At 38.5% G+C, this 21,261-nt stretch overlaps 1 protein-coding gene across 22 annotated transcripts in view; it reads right to left on the reverse strand.

Annotated features, from left to right (window-relative positions):
* The window catches only part of ANKS1B (ankyrin repeat and sterile alpha motif domain containing 1B), a 456,219-nt gene that overhangs the window by 13,723 nt on the left and 421,235 nt on the right, over nt 1-21,261 (reverse strand). For 14 of the 22 annotated variants that reach the window (XM_073000243.2, XM_020803323.3, XM_073000236.2 and 11 more), the window contains 3 exons: nt 14,573-14,644; nt 5,491-5,619; nt 1,603-1,674 (listed from right to left, as the gene is read on the reverse strand). In XM_073000243.2, the coding sequence (XP_072856344.2) occupies nt 1,603-1,674; nt 5,491-5,619; nt 14,573-14,644 (273 nt within the window). The remainder of the gene's footprint in view (nt 1-1,602; nt 1,675-5,490; nt 5,620-14,572; nt 14,645-21,261) is intronic. The other 8 variants (XM_078376055.1, XM_073000244.2, XM_073000237.2 and 5 more) reach the window with 1 other exon arrangement.

The following is a 21,261-nucleotide window of genomic DNA, read 5'->3' on the forward strand; positions in this document are numbered from 1 at the left end:
TGTGTAGTTCTTTAGTGCAAGGATAGTCGGACAGACTGGATGCATCAATTCAGACTGGCTGAGGTTACATCCCACTTAGTGGCACTTTGAGAGAGTCTGACCCTTGTTGCAAAATAAAGTATAGATCTTTGAGTGTTATTTGTTTGATTCTTTTTAATATTTGTATGCTTATTGTTTTAATTTTATATAAAACAATATATTTTATATTTTTAGCTTTAAATAATGAAATCCACCTTTGTATACTCATTTTTTAGCTTTCAATAGTGTCTATTACTGATGTAAGCTGCCTAGGGTCCTTTTTAAGGAGAAAGTAGGGGTAAAAATATCTGAAATAAATAAATATTTCCAAATGTTACGCTCCTTATGTAACTGCACAAAAGGATTTCAGCCAATGCATGGCAACCAGTGCATTCCCACTTTCATTTTTTTGGTGCTAGGCGCTACGGGCAAGGGTGCCGTAGACAGTGAATTGAACAGTTGTGCTTTCTAAAGATTCTTGATAGTTTTGTTGGGTCTGCATTTTTCAAATCAGGTCAGCTTTATTTGCACCTCCAAAATGGAACACAGTTATCTTTTAGGGATTTTTTGAACTTCTTCAAATTTTAAGATACAGTTCTTACGTGTTTATTTTTTTTAAAAAAACTACCATAACTACCATAGATTTCAATGCATGCTTTAGGATAAAATGCAAATTTTGTGAAAAGACTACTTTAAAATGTGGATGCTAAAACAGATTGACGAGGAGTGATGGAACAGAACAGGGCTAAGATGAATCTTTGTAAAACTGACAGATACTGTCGGTAGGCTTAGACATCCATCCATCTATGGCTTTTGCTAACTAAGAGCAGCCAGCACTGACAGAACTACAGTCACCACTCAAGAAGCACTGCCTGTGGGATACAGGATTTCCAGCACCATAAGAGCAAAGATGGAAATTCTCCTCCTTTCTGTTGTCATACAGCAGCTACCCGAGGTTTAATTTGTTGTACTGTCCTGTTGGTTACTGCTGCTCTTACCTACGTGAAATATTTTACCTGATGCCACTGGACTTCTCAACATTCAGGAAGTACAGGACACATTTTATAGTACTATTTGTTTGTGCCATTTTGTCATGGAAACTGAGTAGGTAATATTAAAGGGGATTTAAATTAAGGAAAAGCAGTGTGCTGCCTATATACTGCCCCATAGCACTTAAAGCACTCTCTGGACAGTTTACAAGTTAATTATGAAGGCTACACACACAGCTCTGCAAGCTGGGTACTCATTTTACTGACCTCGGAAGGATAGAAGGCTGAGTCAACCTTGAGCTGGCTACCTGAGAAAGAACTCCAGGTTGCGAGCACAGTTTTGGTTGTACTACAACAGTTTAACCACTGCGCCACGAAGCTCTTCATTAGCACAACATCAACAGGTTATCTTATATGTCTGTGATCTCTGGCTGATATACTATAAATAATGTAGAGGTCTACAAGTAGAGCCTAATTTACCTCCTGCTCACTCCTGATTGAATGCAAAAAAACCAGGAGGAATTTAAAATATAATACAATTGAAAATGACAATTTCACCACTTATATTCATATGGAGGATATTTGTTTCACTCACCCTCATTTTTGCACAAGCATCCTGCGTCGATTCTGTACCTCTTAGCTCTTTTACCAGCATGGAACCTAAATACTTAAATGACAAACAAGCAATTTGCTTTTTGTTACAGAATAAACACATCTAAAAGGACAAAGGTCTCTGACCTAGGAGATTCTACATTTCTTATCCCTTCCACATAAATATTTCATATTATTAGGTTTTCAAATGGAAAGTGTCCTGTTAATTTAGTATGTGTAACAGCAAACATTGCAATTGTCATTTCAAAGAGAAACAACTGTAATTGCCATCTTGAGAAAAATGAATGAAAAAGAAAGATATGTTTGTACAAAACTGGCACATTATTATATAGTTAGATGACCTGCAAGATGTACATGGCACATTTTTATTAGGTAAAATAAATGTGTTAAATGGAAGCCATGATGACCTTTAGCTCATTGTTCTGTGTTTCAAGAAAACACTGACTTGACGGAATTATAACAATAAATATGTACAAAATGTTGATAGACTGAACCCAACATTGTAGGACTGTTTAAAGACGTAAGGATTCTCATTGAGGTATGTGGTCTAAGATCTGAATAAGTTTTTAATAGTACCTATGGTGGCCTAATTCTGTACTGTTAAATACATGCTTGATTTGACAGACTTTTAACGCTTTAGGAAAATATGTGTTTAGTCGTTTAGTCGTGTCCGACTCTTCGTGACCCCATGGACCAGAGCACGCCAGGCCCTCCTGTCTTCTACTGCCTCCCGGAGTTGTGTCAGGTTCATGTTGGTTGCTTCGCAGACACTGTCCAGCCATCTCATCCTCGGTCGTCCCCTTCTCCTCTTGCCATCACACTTTCCCAACATCAGGGTCTTTTCCAGGGAGTCTTTTCTTCTCATTAGATGGCCAAAGTACTGGAGCCTCAGCTTCAGGATCTGTCCTTCCAGTGAGCACTCAGGGTTGATTTCCTTTAGAACTGATAGGTTTGTTCTCCTTGCAGTCCAGGGGATTCTCAAGAGCCTCCTCCAGCACCAAAATTCAAAGGCATCAATTCTTCGGCGGTCAGCTTTCTTTATGGTCCAGCTCTCACTTCCATACATCACGACAGGAAAAACCATAGCTTTGACTATTCGGACTTTTGTTGGCAAGGTGATGTCTCTGCTTTTCAAGATGCTGTCCAGATTTGTCATCGCTTTCCTCCCAAGAAGAAGGCGCCTTTTAATTTCAGGGCTGCTGTCTCCATCTGCAGTGATCATGGAGCCCAGGAAGATAAAATCTGACACTGCCTCCATATCTTCCCCTTCTATTTCCCAGGAGGTGATGGGACCAGTGGCCATGATCTTAGTTTTTTTGATGTTGAGTTTCAGACCGTTTTTTGCACTCTCCTCTTTCACTCTCATTACAAGGTTCTTTAATTCCTCCTCACTTTCTGCCATCAGAGTGGTATCATCTGCATATCGGAGGTTGTTGATATTTCTTCCGGCAATCTTAATTCCGGCTTGGGTTTCTTCCAGTCCAGCCTTCCGCATGATGTATTCTGCATATAAGTTAAATAAGCTGGGGGACAATATACAGCCTTGCCGTACTCCTTTCCCAATTTTGAACCACTCAGTTGTTCCATGACCAGTTCTAACTGTTGCTTCCTGTCCCACATATAGGTTTCTCAGGAGACAAATAAAGTGGTCAGGCACTCCCATTTCTTTAAGAACTTGCCATAGTTTGTTGTGGTCCACACAGTCAAAGGCTTTCGCATAGTCAATGAAGCAGAAGTAGATATTTTTCTGGAACTCTCTGGCTTTCTCCATAATCCAGCGCAAGTTAGCAATTTGGTCTCGAGTTCCTCTGCCTCTTCGGAATCCAGCTTGTACTTCTGGGAGTTCTCGGTCCACATACTGCTGAAGCCTACCTTGTAGGATTTTGAGCATAACCTTGCTAGCGTGCGAAATGAGTGCAATTGTACGGTAGTTGGAGCATTCTTTGGCACTGCCTTTCTTTGGGATTGGGATGTAGACTGATCTTTTCCAATCCTCTGGCCACTGTTGAGTTTTCCAAACTTGCTGGCATATTGAATGTAGCACCTGAACAGCATCATCTTTCAAGATTTTAAATAGTTCAACTGGAATGCCATCACCTCCACTGGCCTTGTTGTTAGCCAGGCTTTCTAAGGCCCACTTGACTTCGCTCTCCGGGATGTCTGGCTCAAGGTCAGCAACTACATTGTCTGGGTTGTCCGGGATATCCACATCTTTCTGATATAATTCCTCTGTGTATTCTTGCCACCTCTTCTTGACGTCTTCTGCTTCTGTTAGGTCCCTCCCATTTTTGTCTTTTATCATGTTCATCTTTGCGCAAAATGTTCCTCTAATATGTCCAATTTTCCTGAACAGATCTCTGGTCTTTCCTTTTCTGTTATCTTCCTCTATTTTTTTGCATTGTTCATTTAAGAAGGCCCTCTTGTCTCTCCTTGCTATTCTTTGGAAGTCTGAATTCAAGTTTCTGTAACTTTCCCTATCTCCCTTGCATTTTGCTTCCCTTCTCCTCTCTGCTATTTCTAAGGCCTCGTTGGACAGCCACTTTGCTTTCTTGCATTTCCTTTTCTTTGGGATGGTTTTCGTTGCTGCCTCCTGGACAATGTTACGAGCCTCTATCCAAAGTTCTTCAGGCACTCTGTCCACCAAATCTAGTTCCTTAAATCTGTTCTTTACTTCCACTGTGTATTCATAAGGGATTTGGTTTAGATTATACCTGAGTGGCCCAGTGGTTTTTCCTAATCTCTTCAGTCTAAGCTTGAATTTTGCTATGAGAAGCTGATGATCAGAACCGCAGTCAGCTCCAGGTCTTGTTTTTGCTGACTGTATAGAGCTTCTCCATCTTTGGCTGCAGAGAATGTAATCAATCTGATTTCGATATTGCCCATCTGGTGATTTCCATGTATAGAGTCCATGTATAGGAGTTCCATGTATAGAGTTCCATGTATAGGAAAATATAGGTCTGATCATTTAAAACAACATCATTCATAAAACAGGAATAATATTCTTTGCTTCGTGTCATGACTGGCAAGAGGAAAGATAAAAGGAAGTGTTCCCATACATAGTGACAAAATTAGTCATTCTGACTAATAACGGAAAGTCAGTGTGGCAATTGCCTCAGTAGCTGATCACAAAAAATATAGCAATGACCAGTGGCTCAGATAGAGTTTTAAAGGACTTGCACAAATTCAGGCAGGACAGTTCTATCCAAATGAGGCAGTGTATTGCTCAGTACCTACAGGGGACAAGAAAGGAAAAAGCTCTTGCCCTCTTCTTTTCTTCCTCATAAACTTCCCAGATGTTTCTGCTTTGCTATTTTGTAAAGAGAGCAGGGTGCTACATTAAAGTAGAGACTCCTTCTGGCCCAAGGGCCAAATTCAGGCCACTGCTGGGGTCAAAAGTTAAAAGAATGGGACAGAAGAAATTTTAGCTTTAAAGGTATTACTGGAGGTAACTAAACTAAAGCTCAGGAGAGACATTTCATCCATTAAAAAATGGGGAGTTGGTAGAATCTATACAAAAACTTGGAAACCAACATATTATGGTAATAGGTGGAAGGAGGCATGGCCAGATTGGAACCGCCAGCAGGTTGAGAATTGACTGAAGGACCTGAGATTTTACATGGTTCTTAATGGTCCTTCCAATGGCTCCTTTCTGGCTATGCCTGAGACTGCTGATGTTTCTTACTATTGAGGTCAGACTTGTAACTCTTCTTTCTGCATTTCATAACTTGTTATTGAAACCATTATGGTTCTAGAAAAAGGACTTCATCACGATTACAGTTATGTTAGGCAGAGAAAGAGATGATAAAACATGATGTCCTAAATTGGGAAATTTTTGGCTATTCACAAAGGAAACTGAAGCTGGCAAACTTACAAATGCTTTGTAATCACATGACTGGAAGATGAGTTTCTCTGGATGATGCTGCCAGTATTGTACTGGTGTTGATGCTGTCGCTTCATTAGGAGGTCGTAAAGTAATTGATGGTTCGCCCCAGTCTCCAGTCTAAAAATCAGAAGGATTCCAAAATCAAACAGAAACTAGTTTTTGTGGGCGTTTTTTTTTAAAGCTCACTATAGCTGCAGCCAAATCGCACTGATTACTTATTATTATTAATTGCACACGCTATTCTAAAGAATAAAATAACAGATGAATACCATTTGGACAGCATCGCTACAGTACAGCCTCTCATCTGAATTTTCTAGCAAGGACAAAATGTCCCAATAAAACAGATGCTATTTAAATAGAAATATTACTTACACACCATTGTGCCAAAAAAAAAGGTACAAGAATTAGCTAGAGATTTCAGATAAAAGGTCTGAAAAGATGAAATTCTACTTAACAGACTCTCTGCATGAATACATGATAGGAAGTCCCCATAATTTGAAACATGCAACTAAGTAACTTTATCTTATGTATATTTACTCAAAGGTAATTTTTTTACCTAGTGGGTTGTACTCTCAGGGAAGTGCAGGCTTAAGCCATCATATGCACAACTCCATAGGGATAACTCTCACCCAAAATGCTTGAATAGCATAAGTTTTCTTAGAGAAGAACCAGTAATTCAAACTGATTGAACAAATCAGCAATTTTTAAAAGAAGTTTTCTAAAATTAAATTATACAAAGATTCAGAACTACTGCTACTTTTTTTATCATTAAACATTTGTATTTTACACCAGTTTCATTTCTATTTTTCTCCCCCCCCCCTTTTTTTTAAAGCTGAACTGGACATGCTTGGTGAGGAATTGTAAAAAACTTACTAATTTCAAACAAACCTGAAAAATTAAATTACAAAGTAAAGCAGCTGAAAGGAATAATTATTATCAAAAGCATATGAGAAAATTGCAGTAAAAGAAAGTACAGTTGCAATAGTCCATTCAGGACAGAGCAAACAAACAAACATTGTACATCCACTTTCATGGCCCACAAGTAAAGACAAGACACAAGGTTGTACAGATCTGCAAAGACAAGCACAAGATAAACTGTAAGGCACCAAAGTGTAGTAACATTCCAACATGAAAACTAAAGCAGGAATGCAGAAAACGGGACAAGCAGAAACAACTTTGTGCCAGCATTACTGTTTTTGTTCAAAAGCCAGCAGTAATGCAGTTCTTGTAATATTGCTTTTAAAACATTCTAAAGAGATACCTAATTCTGGACCAGTCTCTTACTAACACTCTACTGCTTTTCTGAATGAAAGTTTTTTTGAAGAGAGAAATGGATGTGTATAGGCCTGGCAGAACATTCGTTTCTTAAAACAATTTCAGTTTTTCCTGTGTCATTGTTTCTGGTTGCTGGAAAATGTTGCACATGAAGAATATCTGTCCATTATGTAGATATTAAATAATATAATAGTTAATTCTCAGCATTCATGTAGCACTTTTAAAGTGTTTGGAACATTTCATGTATTATTATTCAATTATTAATACAGATTTTAAACACTCAGAGATGGACATGGAGATTTAGGCACTGCAGCCAAACTGAGAGAACCAGGTTTCCTTGACCTGTCTTCATAGACAATCAGGTGACTGATAAATCTATTTATTTAATGAAGCCAGTGGAGAGAATGAACTAAGGAGAGGCTCCTCCTGCAGGAAGCTAGACTGCCCTCATTTTTATTATCCTTCTGAAAGCAGACAAAGACCTTTCCCTGAATGAATGGCTGCCAAATGGTTTTTTTAAAATGGATTGTTGTACCTTACTGTATTGAATGTGTTTTGGTGTTGCTTACATTTTTGGTATTATATTCATTGATTTTTTTTAGTATTGTATACTCATTTTTACTAACAGTATATTTTAATTGTAAGCTGCCTTGGGTCTTTTTTAAGGACCAGAGTGGTGAGTGCCTTGGGGCACTCACCACTCTGGTCCATGCACTTGGAGTCTCGAGATTAGACTACTGTAACGTGCTCTACATGGGGCTACCTTTGAGACTGATGCGGAAGCTTCAAATGGTGCAGAATGCGGGGGCCAGACTTTTTACTGGGGTGAGAAAACATCAACATATTTCCCCCACTCTGGCTACCTTGCATTGGCTGCCCATTCATTTCCGCATTAATTTCAAAGTGTCAATGACGACATATAAAGCCCTAAATGGTTTAGGACCTCGAAATCTAGCGGAACGTCTCCTCCACCTAGATCTACCCAAATCAGTCATTCTAGTCAGGAAGGGCAGCTGAGGGACCTAACGCTGAGGGAGGCCCGGAGAGAAACAATAAGAAACCGGGCCTTCTCAGCAGTGGCCCCTCGCCTTTAGGCAGGCTTTCCCACTTGTCATCACTTGAATAGTTTTTCCATCTTGAACTATATTACTACTGTTGTTTTTTTATTTTATTATATTGTTTTTATTCTATTACTGTTAGCCGCCCAGAGTAGACTTCAGTCTAGATGGGCAGGGTATAATTAATTAATTAATTAATTAATTAATTAATTAATTAATTAATTAATTAATTAATTAATTTTAAGGAGAAAGGTGAGTTAAAATATTTTAAGTAAATAAGTACAGATTCATTCCACCTGATTTTTGCAGATCTCCCTCCTCTCTGCTTTACAGCACACCCCTTTTGTCAGAGTTCCCTGCTGATCTGTGTAATGTTTTCACCAAGAGGAGTGAGACTGAAAGGCTATACCAGGGAGGAAAATATGGAAAATTGTGCTAATTTATGAAATCACAAATCTGGATCTAGCCCTCTTTTTGAAAATTCTCCAATTCATATTTTCTGTAGTATAAATCAGTGGTTCAGTGGTCCCCAACCTTTTTGGAACTGCAGACTGGTTGGGGGGATGGGGTCTGTGCGTGGAGTGGGGTGGCACATTCACGGGCGGGTATGGTGTGCTCACACACATGCACCGGTGAGTGGGACTTGCTCGCGGATGGGTGTGGTGCCCTCACTGTTGAGCAGGGCACAGTGAGTGGGGCATGCCCATCTGCAAAGGCGCCTACTCATCCATGCACATGCGTGAGTGCGCCATGCCCGCCATGTGTGCAGAGGCAGGAGATCTGTCTCCGCAGCCTGGTCCTGCACAGCCCACGGACTGGCATCGGGCTGCGGACTGGGGGTTGGGGACCCCTGGTATAAATAGCCAGTCATTCCCTACAAAGTATTCCTTTGATCTAAATCTATTCTTTCTCATCTATCTATTCTAAAGGAAGCCGTAGGCTGAGGGCCTAATAGAAACAATGCCTTGTGTGCTTTCTTTTTACTATCTCATAATATATCATCTTTAGACTCTGAAATTCTGGAAACTAGGGACCCAATGAACTCATCCACTAATGTAATCCATAGCTATGGGAAGCCTGTGGTTCTCAGGATGTCGTTGCATGACAACTCCCATCCACCTTAGCAAGCATACCCAATGGGGAATAGCTATCCACAACAAGCCATGGGGACCGCCAAGGACTGATAAGTTTGCGGAAACGTTAACCATGAATGTACTAAACTTACTAAACAAATTACATCTATGTTGAAAGGGGAATTGTAGATTAACATTAATTTTTCATTGGATTGTAAACATATTTTACTACACTACAACTGTATGAGTTCAGGCAAAATAAATAAATAAATAAATAAAATAAAGGCAAAACAATTCACAGGCGATTTTACTCCCAAACTCCTATTTGTCCCTGTTTTAGTTTGGACTGAAGGAAACATCTACATAATTTAAAAAAATCCACTCTCAATTACACCAGCAAAACCACTTTTTTTTTTCCTCCCTGCTCTAATTAACAACAGTCATGAAATTTTCCAACAAGGAAGAGGGCAATGGATTTCAGTTGCTGAAAAAAAATCACCTTTTTGTCTTTTTACCTTCAGTTATTTACTTGTGTCTCATCTCATCTTTTTCTTATACAGTCCCCAAGTCTCTGATTCTGTCTCTTTCTCTCACATGCACACCACTTGCAGTGTTTCCTGCAAAGAGGCAGAGCATCCTCTTCAGGGAGATTAGTTGATTCTCCTCCCCTCCCACTTCTTCCAGGCATGTACTCTTCCAAAAACTACACACAACAGCATTGCTACATTCCACTACTTCCTGTATTCAAGCAGGACATGATTGTTGAGTGTTCAAAACAATTTACTTGGGCAACAGACTTTCTTGAACCTGTCCAGACCTCACATTCTCTGATGATCACTAATCTAACATATTGTTGAAGCAACATTTATGCAAAAAGCAAATTTCAGTCAAGCACTCTTGAAATTGACACTGAAATTAGCAAATGCCATTATTTAATTGATTGCAATACATTAGTGTCAATCTCTGGGAAATACAATCCAATGACATATGGAGAGTTACATATTACCCGTGTCTGGTGTAGAAATCTTTGCCTCATGTACTGTTGCGTTCCTTAGTGAATATTATAAAGACAAATCTCCAAACACCCAAAGACATACAGTGGATATGTTTGCGGGACCTGCAATAGGTTGCCAAACTGCACACTTACATAAACTTCTCATTGCATTTTACACTACTTACAGTCAGTTACTTGTGGCAAACATATGTCATAAAATGCCAGTCAGCCCTTTATTGGTTTGCAGATCATAGGGCATGATCCAATTCAGGGAAAAATACTTTTAGATAGATGAAGTTTAACTCTCACACACAAAACTGGTCTTCTACTTTACTCTGTCTATAATATTATCTTCAGGAGTTTTCATTATTTATAGAAACCATGATTTTGTATAATTGACAATATTTAAGTGTCATCCATTTATTTAAATAATTTTATTAATGTCAGTGAAAGGATAGTAATTATCCTCCAAAATTACACTTTCTTCCCAGAATGCTCAGCATGTCATGACTATTTATAACATGACAGAATACTTGATACCTGCTTCTGTTAAAGCTCCCATTAAAAAATCTTTTACCAAGATAAATACGTCCTACTCTGAGAAAATTTATGCTAAGCATAGTAACTTTGATATTCAAGCATTGGAAAACATGAAATTAGCAAGGAATACTAAAAGCAGAGACAGCTTAGGCACCCTTCTGTACCTCACTACTGAACTAACCACAAACCAATAGGCATAAGCCAGAGCCACTGTGCACTGAAGACTGTTACAGTGGTGCCTCGCTTAGCGATTGTTTCGTTTAACGATGAAATCGCTTAGCAATGACTTTTTCGGAGTGATCTTGCACTCCGTTTAACGATGGTTCCTATGGGTGATTTTCGCATAGCGATGTTTGGGACCATGCTTCGCATAGCAATGACAGTTTGGGTCCCCGTTTCGCTTAACGATGGTTTTGACAGCCTCATGTTGGCTATTTTTTAAATATTTAAAAATGTTTAAAAATGTTTAGAATGTTTGAAATCATAAGTGCACTTAATAAACCCTTTGTTAAACTAATCTGACTTTGTTCCGACTCTTTTTAAATTTGTTGTAATTCCCCCCCCCATTGAGATGCATTGAATAGGTTTCAATGCATTTCAATTGGGGAACCGTGTTTCGCTTAGCGATGTTTCCTATGGCGATTTTCGCTTAAGGACGGCAATCCGTTCCCATTGGAACGGATTATCCGGCTTTCAATGCATTTCTATGGGAAACCATGTTTCGCTTAGCAATGAAATAGCTTAACAGCGATTTTTTGGGAACCAATTATCATCGTTAAGCAAGGTACCACTGTATTTTAAATATAAATTATTTATTTATTATGAGTAAAAGGTCCACTTGCAAATACTGCACACACACTGCTTAATTAAAAGAGATCATGGATTCCTACAGTTACATAAGTTTACATCTTTTATACTTTCAGATTTTATATTTTTAAAAAATCAATATTGGTTCTTCTGGTACTCAATCCCAGAAAGCAACATATATAAAGAAATTAAAAATCTCCAGATCAGGACACAGAAACGTCTGTAAAAATTACACTTATTTTACCTTGTAGGTGGGCATCTGTGACCCCCAAATGTTTTAGGAATCCAATCAGATCTAGGCAATAGAGCCAACAATAAGAGACTGCAGTTTAAAAACATTTTGAATCCACATCTGCCCACTCCTATCTTAATTTAATTGATAAAATTACAATTTAGGTGATAGAGAATAGCACTGAATCTAAACAAAGGTAAGCGAAATCTGACATAAATATGTGTACAGATATCTATATAATAATCATGGAAACAGACAACTTGGTACAGGACAAATTTTATATGAATGTGGAGAAAGTCAATCAATGCAGCATTTATGTGTGTGTAATTTATATTCCACTACATGTACAAAAGATGATCTAATAAATGGCTGAAATAACATAATTAAAAATAGCCTGCTTCTGGTAAAAACACTTAATTATTTTAACATTTTAATTTGTTTTCAATTTTCATATGCATCAATCATTTAAAATTCTGCAGTGCTCTGACACAACTATAGAAAAAAAGATCTACCTGGATTGACATCCTGTGAGTGTAACTATGCTTGCAGAAAGGCGATGGCATTATTGGGAGGTTGAGATTTTCAGTAACTAAAAACTTCCTAATTCTGTCCCACAGCTTTTCCTATTGCCATTTAATCCCCTTCATCATATGAAAAATGTGGGAGCCATGGTACAGGAGGAAAAAGTATTTACCTATAGAAAGATTCTTTCCACCTGCAACATCATCTGGAAGTGGTGATTTCAGTAATCAAAAACATTTTCCTCCTATCAGCTCCCAGAACTTTCACACAATGAAAGGGATTATGTGCGTGTTGGAAAAGCTGTTGGATGAAAATTGGATGTTTTTAGTCGCCAAAAATCACTTCTTGCTGAAAACGTCATCACCTTTCCACAGATAAATTACACAACAAGATTTTTGGCTGTAGATATACAGATATATCACGACTCGAGATACACAGAAGTGATTGTTGTTAAATACTTATCTTGAAGCCAAATCAGTACTGTAATCTATGTTACCATCCAGCCAAGCACCTATGCTCTAGTTTTTATTATGTGTAAGTGCCATTAAAATCAGTGGGACTTAAATATACTTGATTCTGTTTGAAACATTCACTATAAATCCTCTGTAATGGTTGAAACTAAATTTAGCATTGCATCAATAAAACAAGCCCCTAATTGTATGGATTTTTTTTTTTTGGGGTGCACGTGCCACAAGCAACTGTTTTATTAAATTGAAATGCAATTCCAAATAGATAATTTTCTTTCTATAACTCATGATTTGTTGTCAAAATAAACACAGTAAGCAGCATATCTGGTGCTAGCAGGAAACAACTGCTCGGTTTGATATTTGGCATGTGTGCATGAACTTCCAAAGGCATAGATGTCCCACTGGTTCTACTCCACCAAAATTGCAGCAGAATTCCAGTCACGTTCAAGGGGGTCCTAGATCTCCCAGTTCTAGAGACTCCCTTCTCTCCCTGAAATAAATCCCAGAAACCGAACAGTAAATGGGAGAAGCAAACAAAAAGTTGCTCTCCTGATTAATGCCCTCGGTGCAATGTAGGAACAAGTCACTGAAAGTGCTGGTTTTTCCCTTCATCTCAAGGCTTTTTCCCTGTACCTTGAGTATGAGACAGAGAGATCAGGCATCCTTCAGTCTCAAGAGACTGGTTTGCCAAACATTTCAGCGGGCGGTCTCGGTGGATTTGTAGCTCTCTTTCATCTTTTCCTAATAAGCTGATGCAGCAATTATAGTTCAGATGACATACTTATGAATCTGTTCAGATAAAACAGTCCATCCCTCTTAATTGTCTACAACTCCTTAAAGCTACTTGTAGTTGTTCATGCTAACAAATAATACATACAAATATTGTATTATTTAAACTTGATATTCTTTTAGGGCTGATACTATTTGGTTGAAATGAAAGTGCAGATTTTTGTGGCATTCTTGATTTTTTGATCTACACTTGAAGGTTATTTCATATGTTTCTTCTCTTAACACAAATATTAATACATCATTTGAGGGAAGAATATGCACCCAAACACATGATTTGTGGAACAGGTGCCTATTTTACACAAGTAACTAGAACAAATAGTATGTGTGCCATATTAGAAGGTGGACATAAAGATAAACTTAAGCGTGATACTGAAGATACAGTTCATAAGTAAGGGTACTGCATCAAGATGGTCCAGATCACTCCTGTCACAATGCTGATTTTCTCCATGATTGGCTCGGAGAAAAGAAAGAGTGCTTTTGCATCTTCTTTCCTCCTGATTTTGCTTTTTTAAAACTTACTGCCTCACTGTTACAAACAATTTAAACAAAGGCTGGTCCAAAGCTTTCCATAATATTCAGGATGTGGTAAAAGGGTTGGCAGATCTCAATGTACATCATATCTAGAACCTTCTTCACGCCATCCATGGCCTCCATCCACTTACTCTCCTGCTCCAAGAGTTCTGCCATCCTGGGCTGTACAGCCACTGAAAGTTGTATAACTGCCATGTAGGGGGTGTGTGTCAAATATTGCATCTCCCCCAAAGCACCCTTCCCAGTGGCCAAAGGATTGTAGCCGTCCTGTGTCCAAAAATCAGTGCAGATTTGTTTAGAAGTGATGGTGTACTGTAAGACCATGTTTGCTAAATATACATTGAAGTGTCTCATCAGTGAAGTTTCAAGTTTAGAAAAAGGCACCAAGAAACTAAAGAGAGGATCCACCTTTATCACAGAAAGGCAAAGGCACAAAACAAAGTGAAATTGCAGAAATTATGCAATTTGCACCTATTTTTGTGCGTGAAGCTGAACAGAGACAACCACCTAAAAAAAAGTTTAGATAATGGGGTCATTAAAGAAAAATTTTGAGACTTTAAAGCTTTAAAAAACAGCATCCAGTTACACAAAACCAACACAGTTATTGCACACTATGAAAACAAATTTATAAACACACAGATACTGTCCTGGAAATTGGATGTTACACATTGCTTTTTGAACTCTTAAAAGCATGGTAGCCTGCATAAGGTATTACAACACCAAGGCAACACACTAGACAGCAATACAGTGACAAACGTAGCCATTTGTTGAAAATATCTTACATTATGAACCTGATGAACTGCTGTGTAAGGATATCCTGCATTCTGGCTGGTCCAAATCTCACAGACAGAAGACTGCCGATACAAACAGAAAACTGTATCTCATGTTGTAAGTAGTAAAGCACCCCAAACACCCTCAAACCCAGGAAGAATAAGCATTACACAATGCAGGAATGGAACAAGGTGTCACAGCAGGAATTTATAAGATATAGTTTCAAACTGGCAGCAGCTGTTAAAGCCTAGTTCAATTATATATTTACAGATAAAACATATCTATGGCTTAAAGAAAGAAAAACAAGGATTTTAGAATGAATTTGAGACTTCTTCAGAGTAATAAAGCCATTCTACAATAATGAAATAGAAGTAAAGCAGGAGAAAATGAAAAGTATGTATCCTTCAATTGTATTTCAGACACTGATTTGCATTTTGTAGTATAGTGGATTGGACAAATTACTCTGAAAATGCCACACTGGCTGCAGCAATCAGCAGATAATATAATTTCTAACAGCAAAAAGGAGTAGCAATCCATTTCCTCATTCCAAATGACTTATAGACAGACCTTGTACGTTTGAAAAATCAAAGATGGCCTGTGAAGCGAAAAGCATAATACAACTGCATCAACAGAAAAAGGAAGTCGGAGTGATATCATCTGACATGTCATTTGGTGTTTGAACATCACAAGATCTAAGATGATAGCTCATAGTAACCAAGCAAGTAAAACATACTTCAGATATAGTAGCTACCCACAATATCCTGAATAGCAACAATGAAAGGCACTGAACATTTGAGAAATGCAACTGTGTAGTAGCTAGCAATTAATGCTGTACATCAATAGCTTAGCAGCAGTCTACAGAACACAGCCAGCAGTTAAAACAAGAAGCAAGAATTTAATACTGGTGTCCAAATAAAAGCCTGCATTCAGTCACAGCTTCCTGGAAGAAAATCACCATGGCTTTTCCTCTGTGAAAATCTGTTAAAATTCTAAGAACTGGCAGTGGAGGCTGCCTTTCTTTCAACTACCAGAAAGGATTCTTACAACTGAGTCCTCAGAACTGGCAGGATAATGAATAAGGTAACGATTGTGACAGCAGACTATCACAATCAAGTGCATTGTTTTGCCTCGATAAACAAAATCAGATCATTAGTAATTTAATATTACCTTGCTGACACAGGGGCTGAAATCCTGTTGCACAGTTACACAAAGTTTGTAGCTTTTTGATATGAATTGTTGTAAATTAGAAAATCTATGTAGGATTATTTGTTGCACTTCAAGTTGCACACCTCAGTATGAAGAAGATAAGGTTTAGGGAGATTTCTTAATTTATGGTAATTCGTATCTACAAGTTATGCTGTTTCTGTTTTGTTTAGCTTCTTTGAGAATATGAGGCTATGCAGTTGTTCATTCTTCCCTAAATTTGGGGGATCAGCAACTGTGAGATTTACCTGGACTTTAACCTTGACAAAAGTTTAACATAACCTACAGGACTCTTCCAGATATGAAAAGATGGCAAGATGAAAGGGTGGTTAAGAATAGCAATGGTGAATAATACAGAAGTAACCTTCAAAGAGGAGAGAATAAAAATACCGCAAATTTACGCCTGAGGTACATCAGGAAGTGTGATTCCTCCTGCTTTAGAACCTCTGGTGATTTAACAGTGTATGGTTTCACAATCAAGCTACGTATAGTAACTTTCCATTTACAGTCCTTATGTGGTTTTGGCAGAGTTTAATTCTAGAATAGGGAGACTTATGGCTCTTCATATGTTGTTAGGCTCCAATTCTCCTCAGTCCCAGCCAACATGGCCAACAGTGAGGGAATTATGGGATGTATAATCCAGCAACATCTGGGCAGCCAATGATTCCTCATCCATACTTAATCCTTTACCTATTTACTGCCTAAAAATGCAAGTTCTCTTATTCTACCAATGAAGATGAAATTAAACTACAGAGAAGAACTGCTGGATAGCATAGTGGTTAGAGGTTGAGAGTCCAATTCCCCACTGGACCTCCCTGACAGGGGTTGGACTCGATCCATAAGGTTCCTTCCAGCTCTGTAGTACTTAGATAAAAAATATTCAGAGAGTGGAGCCAGGGCAGCTAAATTGGCATAAAGAAAAGCATGCCTTGGAATATTCCCTTCCAGGATGCTATTTGCAATAGTCAGTAATCTGAAATTTTTTTAAAATACTGTATTGCCCAGAATCCTGTTAATTGTACCTACCAGCACATTCTATCTGCATAAATTTCATTGGCTAAGTGCTGCAAGCTAAAAGTCAATATGGACATTTGCTGTCACACACCAGTCATGTGACACAGGATGTGACAGCAACTGACAATACTGAGTTCTTAACCTGCAGCAATTTTGCAGCTGAACTTTACTCCAATGGCGTTACATGGGTATAGGTTTTCAAATTGATTCCAGATAGTATTTTTAAAGGAGACTTGAAACATCTCTAAAGAAGCTCCAGCAGAATTCTGAAGATAATTTCTTCTGACTGCATTAATGCCCAAGGCTTTTTGTACTCATCAAGTTGTTCTGTGTCTGTTAATGTTTCAACAGACAGGAAATTGAAACATGGCACAGCAGAAAATCTGAACTGTATGGATGAAAATGGTTTTAACATAGAGGTCACTTGTCATCTCTGCTACTCACTGAAATTATACTGAATGTGTGCCAAAGCTGGCTCTGCCATGCAGCGGCAGAAGTCAGACTGTGCTTTCTTTCCCTTTAGCATTTCCAGGGTAACATGAAGGTGGAACTCAGGACCAAAATAGATGTGACATTAAATGCATCAATGCACCGAATGAATTTGATTTTTTTTAATTATTCAAAATAATGCAACTGGGGGCAAAGGGACAGGGTTGAAGCTATTATGCTAGACAGAGGACTGTGTAATTATTTCTCACTTTTCCCTCTCAGGGCTATTAGTTACAAGCTATATGCATTTATGCAGTTTTCACAGGAACTGCAGCAAGGTATGGGTGGGATAATCCCACTGTTTATGTACTAGAATCCTGGGACAGATTCTGTCAGTAAAATACAAATATATTAAATGCATCTACATATTTAAAACCAAACATTTTAGCAAAGGGTAGAAAAAAGATGTCCAGATGTTGCTGTTAGACGACTGACTTCCAGAAGCTCATGCACTTTGCTACAGGGGAGAATGTAAGCTTTGTGGAGGGAGGGAGGGATAGATAGAGAGATGTCACCATAATGTCTTGCACTTCCTAACATGTAAAGCAACTCCTGGCAGAAAAATTCTGACCTCACATTCATACATCAAGAATTCATTGTTCTCTTAAAAGTAAGTTAATGCATTATTCTATCTTGTTAAAAACAAAAAGTCACTCTCAAAGTGAAGTAAGTCGCAAACACTTCAAAAATGGTTATTTATTAAATCCAGGTGGTTTTATTAAGAAAAGGGCATGGTAGCGATCTTTCTATAGATGTTATCTCATCACATGCTTTATTAAAACTGTGAGTAAGAAACAGCAGTCAAAAGGCAATTTTTTAGAAAGGCATTTTGCTATTAACATCACAAAACAAGTATGTGCTGAGAAAATTCAAACAAATAATAAATGTGGTAAGTCCTCATGAAATATTTTCTTCAAAATATGGGGCACGAGCTTTCGTATCAATGTAATAACACTTGCCGGTTAGTTGATAGTAAAAATCATGAAAGCTGTAACCACATATTTTAAATGCACAATTAATATTCTGCTTGCACCCAAGCACAATGAACTCAGTTAGCTCCCAGCTTAGGGCATCTGGTCATCAATCTTCTACTTGATTTACAGAGTGAAATATTCTCACCTGTTGCAAAAACTAAGTCCTACCAAGGTCAACAGATATTACTTCTACATAATACCCACTGGATTGCAGTTCAGGAGCTATTTTGTCTTTCCACATACAGTAGATAATATCAAGCTCTCAGGATCATTCTGTACCTGATTTCCTACCACCTTCCAAAGAACCTCAACTGCCCACATAATAATTGATTGGGGTTCAGACTTAGTCGCAGTTAGTTCCCACTGAAATCAGTGGGGCTTAACTCAAGAATAATTTTTAACAATAATTAAAATGGAACCCAAACACATCTAAGTCTAAGTCTAACTCAAATGATTTAGAGGAAGTATGTGTTGAGAAATTCTCAACACATGACATGGTGGTACTGCGGGTTAAACCACAGAAGCCTCTGTGCTGCCAGGTCAGAAGACCAGCAGTCGTAAGATCGAATCCACGTGACAGAGTGAGCTCCCGTCGCTTGTCCCAGCTCCTGCCAACCTAGCAATTCGAAAGCATGTAAAAATGCGAGTATATAAATAGGTACCACCTCGGTGGGAAGATAACGGCATTCCATGTCTGGTCGTGCTGGCCACGTGACCACGGAAACTGTCTTTGGACAAACGCTGGCTCTACAACTTGGAGACAGGGATGAGCACCGCACCCTAGAGTTGGACACGACTGGACTAAATGTTAAGTGGAACCTTTACCTATACAAACTGAATAACCTTCTTTTACATATAGAACTGTGTGTACAGAATATGAACACCTCTTGATATAGGAGATCAAAACTTATCTTTTACATTCTGCATCCCAATTTACCATATACAATATGATCCGCAGCGGGCCAACTCCCAGTTTATTCTTACTACATCTGACTAAAATCTATTACATCTACTGGATACAAATCAATAATACAAAAGGGATCTAAAATACTCTTGTTTCTCCAAGAGTTCATTCATAGATTTTTGCCTATTTGTGTCTCACACAACCTAATGCACATAACATGCTGTGGTTTTTAGAAAATGCACTGTGAGATGCTCTTGTACAATGCAGAGTGCAGATGCTCCATAGACACAGCGTGCTCTGCTCGATCTCCAGCTGGCAGTTGCAATGAGCTGGAGATCACCCTGTTTATAGCAAAGGGGTTTCCACTAGCACAAGCGAATAATGGTGTACACAACTAGCATACAAGAACCAATGCATGCATGACAGACCACTGCATTTGTGGGGGAAAACAGGATTCTGGCTGCCATGGCATGAGAATACCATGTGGGTAAAAAACTGCTAACTAATTAAGGGCAATTTAAGAAGAGAACAAGTATAAATAATGAAAGTAAGCTGTTGTCTGAGTGGTTCAATTGGCAGATCTATGTGGAACAAACAAAATAAGGAAGAGCAGAGTATTACATTATTGGTGCTTGACCTGAGCAAATCTCTCTCTTTATTCAGAAGGCCTTCTTCCCCCCCCCCAGCTCCAGTTTACTTACAACCAGGTTGTACTGGAACTGTAAGAATGTGATGAAGTGGGGCTGGGATTGTAGATAATTCTGAATGGTAACTAGGCCAAACTAATTGCAGGGAATGGGGGAATAAATTATGCAAAGAAAAAAATCGGGCTTTAAAAAAATATTTGGATTTTTGTCTTAAAACACACCCTGAAGTAGTTAATAGTTCCATCCCACTGAAGGTGAATATTTTAAAGGAGTCTGGAAAGTTAAAACCTTTTCCTGAAAATGTCATAGGACCATAAAAACATGCCAAAGAATGCAGCAATGCATCAATCAAATGCTGTCAGTTTCTGAAGCATGTTCTATCACCATGTAATAGAAGGAACTTCCGAAGTAAATAAATGACTGGAGTGTGTCGAATCTGCTTTATTTTGTGGAATTGAATATGGATGGATGGATTCTTTTGAGATCAAAAAGCATTTATAAAAATCATATCCCTGTTCCACTCGCACCAAAGTTGGACATAATAATTTCAAATTAGGCTTTGGATGAGGCAACTCTCAGCCATGACACTGGCTGAAATCTTGTTGGGCTGCTACAAAAAAGGAAGCAAACTGTTGTAAGAAATCTCGGCAGAAGTTACTTGTTACATACCAAGTTACATGACCAAATTTCTTCTTAACTTAAAATTCTATTCTAAAGTTACAGCTTTTGCATAGCAATGTAGCAAATATCCAGCCATTGTGTTGCATCAAAACCATTCTCCAAGATTCTGTTCTTCCCATTTATCTGCTGTATCAATCATTTATCAGCTGCATTTTATTGTATCACCTGTAACAATCTGTACTTTTGAGTCTTCAGTATATGGCCTAAGTATACTAGCTTTCTGCACCTTGTGTGTTCTATGATCCCATGGTATTTATTCATGTGCCTTAATGCTTGTTTTGTCACATTTTATGTCCAATCAAAACAGGCACAATAAAAGTTCCCTAATACAGTAGGACCCCCATATCTGCAGGATCGGTATCCACTGTTTCAATTATCCACAATTTCCCGCAGCTCTATATACAACATACAAGGGCACCCTCTGGCGGAAGTGATCCCCTGTGGATACTGGGTCCTACTGAACTACATCCGATTCCTGGTCCACTCAATGCAGGACACTGACTGGCACCAGCAGTCCAGGGTTTCAGGCAGGATTTTGTCCTTGCCCTACTGGAAGATTCCAGGGACTGACCATGGAGGCTTTTGCATGCAAGGAATGTGCTCCACTTTGCTCTACTGCTAACATGTCAATTCCTCCCCATTTCTGGGGGGAAGGGGAGTTGAAAAGAAATTTTCTTTTCTAACCTACCAATGCAAGGAACTGAAAAGTTTTTATTACAATGTGGCTCTTAGTTGACAACTTGTCTGCCTTTGATATCTCTGGATGACAAAACTTATGTTCCTTCTTT

The sequence above is a fragment of the Pogona vitticeps genome, chromosome 5 (assembly GCF_051106095.1).
Source record: "Pogona vitticeps strain Pit_001003342236 chromosome 5, PviZW2.1, whole genome shotgun sequence".
Lineage (NCBI taxonomy): Eukaryota > Metazoa > Chordata > Lepidosauria > Squamata > Agamidae > Pogona > Pogona vitticeps.